Genomic DNA, 8,710 nt, shown 5'->3' with positions numbered 1-8,710 from the left:
TTGTAATCAGAGCTTTAATTTAAAAAAAGAAAAACTAGTAAATCGGCGGTTATATACGATATCTAATGAAAGTGAAGATTTTCCGGGAACTCACTATCGAGCAGCAGATCTGTGATGTCCAATTCCAGGGAGGGAACAATTTTACTGAACATCTTGTAGTCCTTCCCGAACCTCGGCATCTGGATGATAAAACACGACGGAACCTGCCAATGGGAAAAAACAGGCTCAGTGATTGGATACCGATACCCCCCTTCAATCCTGTATACCAGTAGTGGTCTCCAAACTGTGGCCCTTTGCTTGCTTTTATCTAGGCATTGGAGCACTATTCCATCCACTGACACCAATATTAGGAGACAATTCCTTCCACTGACACCAATGATGGGGCACTATTCCTCTCACTGACACCAATGACGAGGCACTATTCCTCCCACTGACACCAATGATGGGGCACTATTCCTCCCACTGACACCAATGATGGGGCACTATTCCTCCCACTGACAACAATGATGGGGCACTATTCCTCCCATTGACACCAATAATGGTGCACTATTCCTCCCACTGACACCAATGATGGGGCACTATTCCTCCCACTGATACCAATGATGGGACACTATTCCTCCCACTGACACCAATGATGGGACACTATTCCTCCCACTGACACCAATGATGGGGCACTATTCCTCCCACTGACACCAATGATGGGACACTATTCCTCCCACTGACACCAATGATGGGACACTATTCCTCCCACTGACACCAATGGTGGGGCACTATTCCTCCCACTGACACCAATGGTGGGGCACTATTCCTCCCACTGACACCAATGATGGGGCACTATTCCTCCCACTGACACCAATGATGGGACACTATTCCTCCCACTGACACCAATGATGGGGCACTATTCTTCCCACTGATACCAATGATGGGACACTATTCCTCCCACTGACACCAATGATGGGACACTATTCCTCCCACTGACACCAATGATGGGGCACTATTCCTCCCACTGACACCAATGATGGGACACTATTCCTCCCACTGACACCAATGATGGGGCACTATTCCTCCCACTGACACCAATGATGGGGCACTATTCCTCCTACTGACACCAATGATGGGGCACTATTCCTTCCACTGACACCAATGATGGGGCACTATTCCTTCCACGGACACCAATGATGGGGTACTATTCCTTACACTGATACCAATCATGGGGCACTATTCCTTCCACTGACACCAATGATGGGGCACTATTCCTCCCACTGACACCAATGATGAGGCACTATTCCTCCCACTGACACCAATGATGGGGCACTATTCCTCCCACTGCTACCAATGATGGAGCACTATTCCTCCCACTGATACCAATGATGGGGCACTTGTCCTCCCACTGACACCAATGATGGGACACTATTCCTCCCACTGATACCAATGATGGAGCACTATTCCTTCCACTGACACCAATGATGGGGCACTATTCCTCCCACTGATACCAATGATGGGGCACTATTCCTTCCACTGATAACAATGATGGGGCACTATTCCTCCCACTTTGGCTGGGGGACAGTAAACTGGCCCTCCATTTAGAAAACCCTCCTGTATACTGTGATCCTGGTGTTTGTATGTCCCACAAAGCAGAAAAATGACACTATGGAGTCTATGCAGATAACATAAAATATCTGTTGTGCAGATGTGACAAACATCTGCACATTGAGAACATAAATCACTGCATTTTCCCTAATCTATTTAGTTCCTACATTTTCAGCGCCACCTAGTGTCCATAATGCATTTTTTTTCCCATAAATACCTCCAATCAGAAAAAAACATTATGGCCACTAGGTGGCGCTGACGATATAGGAATTACATAAATTAGAGAAAATACAGTGAATTTTCTTCTAACTGTGCAGGTGTTTGTCACATCCGCACAATGAACGTTTTATACATAGACCGCAAATGAGTCCAACAAAATGAATGCTGCGTCTTCTTCTGCAATTCATGCAACTCGACCACCTAAACCGTAACAGTCTTGCCCCCTTCTGGTCTGCGAGACACGCCATTTATAGCGTTTTGTTGTATCAGTTAGATAAGTACAAAAAATGTCTTTTTATCCATCTGGAAATGTTTGAAAACTTCCCTGTGCTCTTTTCCTTTGCTGCACTCTTATCAGTAATCATTATTCTAAGATTTATTGGGGACTACAGAAACCCCCATCCATGGTATAGAAAGAGGGAGGTGTTCTGCAGTCTTGGGCTCTTCCATGGACACAGTGCCAGCTGGCAGTTCATAGTGCTGTTACGAGATGACAGTCTTTATCAGGCCCTAACATAGGTCTTCTATTGCATCGCAATGTGATACTAATAACATCCACTGCTTAGAGCCCCGAGGAAGCCTTTCCCCGAAACATGTTGGCTGTATTTAATGCTTTTGACCTATAAATGGTTCAAAAAGCAATCCTGAAATCAGCTCCTGAATACCCACCACAGAGTTTATAGACACAGCACCAGTGCCAGCTCTAGGGATGTTACCCTCATCCCTGCTTAGAATATTGATAAGGAACTTTAAGGATTTCGTAGGTGCGAAACTGTAAATACACAAACTACTGGTAAAAATACATTTTTTTATTTTATTTACAAAAATAATTTAAAAACACGAATAAAATGGTTTGACAGTGTACTCCATATGCAACAAATAAAAGTAGAGTCCCTATACATTGATTCTTCTACATGTTTCACCATCCTGGCTTCTTCAGGAAGTACATGTAAGGGATACTATGGGTGAGCACATATCCTATAGATTCTTGACCACCATCAATGTATCAGGAAGGTCAAGGGAGGGAATTGGAAAAAGGGAAAAAATAGGTTTAATTACAGTATCTCAATTATTAGCCCCTTATAATGCATGGGCTTGCTGGAGCCCATGGGAGCTCATGCATTATAAGTGGCTAATGTTGAGATCCTGAGATTATACAGATTGAAGGGACGCAGTTTCTATATATTCCTAACCAACATTTAAAAAGATTGGAATTTTTGATCTCTCTGTCAAAATCGATGGCAGAATTATCAGCCCATCCCCACATGCCAAGGTTCTAGGTGTAGTCCTGCACTCTGAACTCTCCTTCAAGCCCCACATCCAACCATTGTCCAAATCTTGCTGCCTCAACCTCCGCAACATCTCCAAAATACGCCCCTTTCTAACCAACGACACAACAAACCTTCTAATCTACTCCCTGGTCATCCCGCGCCTCGACTACTGCAATTCTCTTCTCATTGGCTTACCTCTACATAGGCTCCTCCCCCCCTTCAATCCATCATGAATTCTGCCCCCAGACTCATCCACCTTACCAATCGCTCAGTGTCCTCTACTCCTCTCTGTCAATCCCTCCACTGGCTTCCACTCACCCAACAAATTCAATTCAAAATACTAAAAAACATCTTACAAAGCCATCCACAATTTATCCCCCAGCTACATCACTAGCCTAGTCTAAAAATACCAAACTAAATCGCTCTCTTTGTTCCACTCAAAACCTCCTTCTTTCTAGCTCCCTCGTCACCTCCTCCCATACTCGCCTCCAGGACTTTTCCAGAGCCTCTCCAATCCTATGGAACTCCTTAACCCAATCTGTCAGATTATCTCCTACCCTATTAGCTTTTAGACGATCCGTGAAAACCCTCCTCTTCAGAGAAGCCTATCCTATCCACACCTAACAACTTTACTTTAATTTTCTCCATCAGCTCATCCCCCACAGTTATTGCCTTCTGTTTCACTCGACCCTCCCTTCTAAATTGTAAGCTCTAATGAGCAGGGCCCTCTATTTCCACCTGTATTGGATTGTATTGTAACTGTATTGTCTTCCCTCATATTGTAAAGCGCTGCGCAAACTGTTGGCGCCACCTGTATAATAAAAATGATATTTTTTTGTCGTTAACCACTTAAGTGGAGGATTTGGCTGCTCAAAGACCAGAGCCATATTTTGCGATTCGGCACTGCGTGACTTTAACGGACAATTGCACGGTCGTGCGACGCTGTACCCAAATGAAATTGACGTCCTTTTTTTCCCACAAACAGAGCTTTCTTTTGGTGGTATTTGATCACCTGTGCGATTTTTACTTTTTGTGCTATAAACAAAAAAATGCGACAATTTTGAAAAAATAACAATATTTTTCACATTTTGGCCCTATGTCTTTACCTCTTGTGCGAGCAGGCATATTAATTGCTACGTACGTTTTTGACAAATTGGGAGATTCTATTTCCCCCTTTTCTCTCCTTTGTCCAGTTTTCATCTATTATATAGCTATTGTTGCTTCATACATATTTATATACATATTTTTTAGATTCGAAACCAACATCAACTCCTGATGAAGTGGCATTCATAAGTCCACGAAACGCGTCGAGTTTTTTGAAGTTTCGATCATATTCTACTATCTCTACATCGTTGCAACATTGTTTTACTCGTTATGTTTTTAGACATTTTGATTTTACCCAACTACTTTATCATTCCTGTGTTAACATCTGTAAATCTATTTTATGAACACTGGATCTGAGCAATTCCTATCAGTTCATGTAATACTTATGAGTTTTCATTTTTACTAAATTATGACTATATGTACATTTGCTGACATCAATAAATGTAATTGTTATCCTGACAGATTGTCTATGTCTCTTAGTCCTGACCTTCCTTGTTTATTCTACTGAAAAGGGATGGAGATGCACGGCAATTCCCACCATGCGTCTCATTTAAAGTCCCACAACTCCCCCTCCTCTTTTGCTTGCTTTTTTAAAACTACTGCCCTAGTTTATCGTGGGCTCCCCCTGGTGGTGATACATTTTTGTTGCCATACACTCCATGGTCTTTATACCCTCCTCTACGGCTGGTCCAGCACTGGTTTAGACATTCCCCTTGTACTTCCTGAAGAAGCCAGGATGGCGAAACATGTAGAAAAACAAAAATGTAAAGGGACTCTACTTTTATTTTTTGTATATGGAATACACTGCCAAACAATAGTTTTTGTTTAATAACGAATTTTGTAAAAAAAAAAAAAAATGTAATTTTAACAGTAGTTCTTGTATTAACAGTTTTGCATCTACAAAATCCCATCCTTAAAGTTCCTTATCAATATTCTGAGTATCAAGGGATGATGGTGCTAGTTAAGGAATTTTCTATTCCTACCCACAATACACAATTACGCTATCATCCCTACTTAGGCACCCATGCAAGAAAACCCCATTGTTTCTCACAACAACCAATCAGAATCCTTCTTTCATATTAAACATTGTGCTAAAGTAATGACAGCTGAAAACTGGTCTTAAGAAGAAAAAAGAGAAATGTCCTTGCTAGCACACTTTTCATATATACTTTCCCCTAGTTAGTCACTGGCTTAGAATAAGTAAGTGCCCAGCAGGGTTAGGACTCCCAACTTGTCCAGATCAGTGACTGACTAGGTAGTAAAGAAAGGACAAGGGTGTCAAACAAAGCCTGCTCCCTCACAACCAAGGCCATATTACTTTCCCTCTAAATACAAGGACCCCCCCCATCATTATCTGCTACCTGGTTCTCACCTCGGCCAGCTTGAGGTTGGAGTGGTGGAAGGACTGCTCCAAAAGCTGCTGGACATTGGGAACGGTCATTTCCTGCTGCTTCTCTATGAAGATCTGGTAGCAGTAGCACTCCTGGACACCTTGGTCCTTCGACCTGTGGAATGGAGAGCACAAAATGACAAGAGGAACAAAACTGCCGAAACAATGCCACCGCCAAGGAAACAATATATAAGCATGCCACCGCCATAGCAAAGGACGTCTTTTGCATTTCTTTGGCCAGAGTGTCATTGCAGCATGCAGAAGAGGTAAGTGATTGTCTCCCATAGCCTACATCTTCCTCTTCTCAGGCACAGAGCAGTCGGTATTCAGCCAGCATTGATAAAGCTCCCCCTTCCTCCTCCTCTGCTAATCTCACCATACACCCTGCACACATGTAGCTGAAGCTCTAATTTTTTGTTGAAATACAGCTGAAGATGTCTTGTGTCTCTGCATGTGGACCTGCTGCCATATTGTCCTGCCACTGGACAATTTTTGCGCAACCTTATCTGAGGTCTGAAGTTCAAATTTTAAGCAGAAAACAGCTGCCCGTTTCTGGTGTCTCCACATTTGGGTCTGCCCTCTCTGATGCAAACAGGGGATCCTGATGCTGGCCAATCTTTATCACTCCTGGATTTGAGGGCTAAAAACTCTAAATTTCCATTAAAAAAAAAAGTGCCTTTTGTCTTTATATTTGGGCCTTTGCACGAGAAGCTTGGAGCTTCACTTAAGGCACTATGAAACTTTCCACTGTAGTCCAAAACATGAATTGGGTGTCGACAGTGCCAGGACAAGGTCATCCAGTGACCAGGGCAAAAATTCCAAACTGTGCCCCCCTCCATTCATGATGTGCAAGCTTAAGGGATCCTACACCCAGCAGTCACTTCCTTGTCAAAATCACAGTGCAGCTCAGTTTTAACACTGAGCACATACTTGTGTTGATGTTCTCTCCTCCACATGCGACTCTCTCCTGAACACTTCTGCGCTCGGTGGTGCGGGCTGTGCTCACTCTCCCGCTTATCCTTAATGCTAGTGCAGCTCCTGTGTGTCCGTGAACACCGCCACCTGCTTGGTAATACAGGAGCACTGCATTGGCAGGAAGGGGGTGCGGGAGCGAGAACACAGCCCGCACCACCTCCTGGCTCTCTCCTCCTCTCTGTTACCAACAGAGTACGGGTACGGGCTGTGCAAACTCTCCCACTTATCCTTAATGCTAGTGCAGCTCCTGTGTGTCTGTGAACACTGCCACCTGCTTGCTAATACCGCAGCACTGCATTGGCAGGAAGGGGGAGCAGGAGCGAGAACACAGCCTGCACCACCTCCTGGCTCTCTCCTCCTCTCTGTTACCAACAGAGTACAGGTACGGGCTGTGCTCACTCTCCCACTTATCCTTAATGCTAGTGCAGCTCCTGTGTGTCTGTGAACACCGCCACCTGCTTGCTAATACAGGAGCACTGCATTGGCAGGAAGGGGGAGCAGGAGCGAGAACACAGCCCGCACCACCTCCTGGCTCTCTCCTCATCTCTGTTACCAACACGGAGCTGACCGGAGTAGTGATGCCATTGGTATTACTCCAGTCAGCCTTGTAACAGAAGGAAGACGCCCCCATCCCTACAGTAAACCATTGCGACCAGGACAGTTGCTCCTCCCAGCGCACCACTTGTCCTGGTTCCTGCATTCAAATAAGCTCATCCAAACTAATAAAAAATAGGTAAAAAGAAAAAAGAAAGCGGCGCACATAAAGACCCACCCTCCATACAGAGTAGTGTAGATTATGGCTTTAGCCCAGGCTCCTCCTGGTCGCGCCCCTGTAACGTGTTTCGCCTCGCTCATGGGGCTTAATAATAGAGGACCACTGAATGCATAGAGGACTTTAAAAAAATGGCCAGCATCGGGAACCGATTTTGTATTAGAGAGCAGACTCAAATCATAGAGATCTTCTATGATTAAGCCCCATGGGCAGGGTAAAATGCATCGGTGGATGGCATTGCCAGGAGGACCCTGGGCTGAAGCCATAACCTTCACATTTGGGCCTCTTGTCAATGCTGCAAAACCGCCTTTCCTCCAATCAATTTCTACCTAATGCCAGATTAGGTTAGACAGACATTCTCTCCCCCCCCCCCACCCCACCAGTTGTAACTCTGCCTACTAATGCGTTTCACTCCAATGGCCCTACTCATAGAAAGTGGGTGAGCCAAGAAGGGTAGGAACCTATATTCTGTATTTAGTTGCTACAATGGCAAAGCTGCAATGCCAAACTGTTAATGATTGGGTAAAACACATCAGTGTGTCTGACCAAATCTGGCATCAATAAAGTTTGAAGCAAAAAAATGCAGCTGAGTGCGGCTTATGCGTTTCTGGCGTAGTGTAAAAAAAGGAAGCGCTGGCCAATCAAATACAAAAACTGCTGCACCTGAAACTCCTTGAACACCGGGAGAGAAAATTGAGTGAGTATAAATAAAGTGCGCTGTCTTGGTATTACCAATACAGAATGACCACTTTGCAGCAACATATATATCAAATAGCAAAAAAATCACCACCTATAAACATAAAAAAAAAAAAGCAACAGCTAGTGTCTGGAGATAGATGAAAAACTTGAAGTCCCAAAGTGATAAATGTCTGTAAACTGTAAAAAAAAAAGTCCCAGACCACAAGCTTCCTTGACTTGGGTTACCAGAAAAACCTATGGAACTTATAATGTGGTCACTGTAAAGCCTGTAGATATACAAACAGTCAAAAACGCTATCAATTCAAAAAATGGAGGAAGAAATTTATATTCCATCCTTCTCTAACTGTAGCACAGAGGGTGTAATATATGTAGCCAAATGCCCCTGTCCCCTTCTCTATGTTGGTAAGACGATCCGTCAAACTGAGACGCAGGGTTCTGGAACACGTAAATGACGTGATATTAAAAAAAGGACCGAGCAATAGTAAGACCTATGGTACAAAAATAAGATGGAAAAGCTGATGGCCGATCCTTATGGGTGGTCCAATAAATTAAATTGGGTCAGAGGAAAGGAGATCTAGATAAGAAACTAATAAAAACAGAAGCCAAATGGATCTTTCGGTTAGGATCATGTGTCCGCAGGGAATAAATGAAGGATGTAACCTACCTACCTTTTGTGGGAAGAACAGGTCT

The 8,710-nt window shown here is 43.9% G+C and overlaps 1 protein-coding gene across 1 annotated transcript in view; it reads right to left on the bottom strand.

Annotated features, from left to right (window-relative positions):
- LOC309557078 (ubiquitin carboxyl-terminal hydrolase CYLD-like) overlaps positions 1 to 8,710 on the bottom strand; it is an 89,811-nt gene that overhangs the window by 15,298 nt on the left and 65,803 nt on the right. Inside the window, exons 12-13 of the mRNA XM_082259684.1 lie at positions 5,557 to 5,689; positions 95 to 203 (exon numbers count right to left, since the gene is read on the bottom strand). Coding sequence (XP_082115810.1) covers positions 95 to 203; positions 5,557 to 5,689 — 242 coding nt within the window. The remainder of the gene's footprint in view (positions 1 to 94; positions 204 to 5,556; positions 5,690 to 8,710) is intronic.

The sequence above is a fragment of the Pelophylax lessonae genome, assembly GCF_965119305.1.
Source record: "Pelophylax lessonae genome assembly, chromosome: 5".
In the NCBI taxonomy this organism is placed as follows: domain Eukaryota; kingdom Metazoa; phylum Chordata; class Amphibia; order Anura; family Ranidae; genus Pelophylax; species Pelophylax lessonae.
This window is presented reverse-complemented; position numbering and strand designations above follow the sequence as displayed.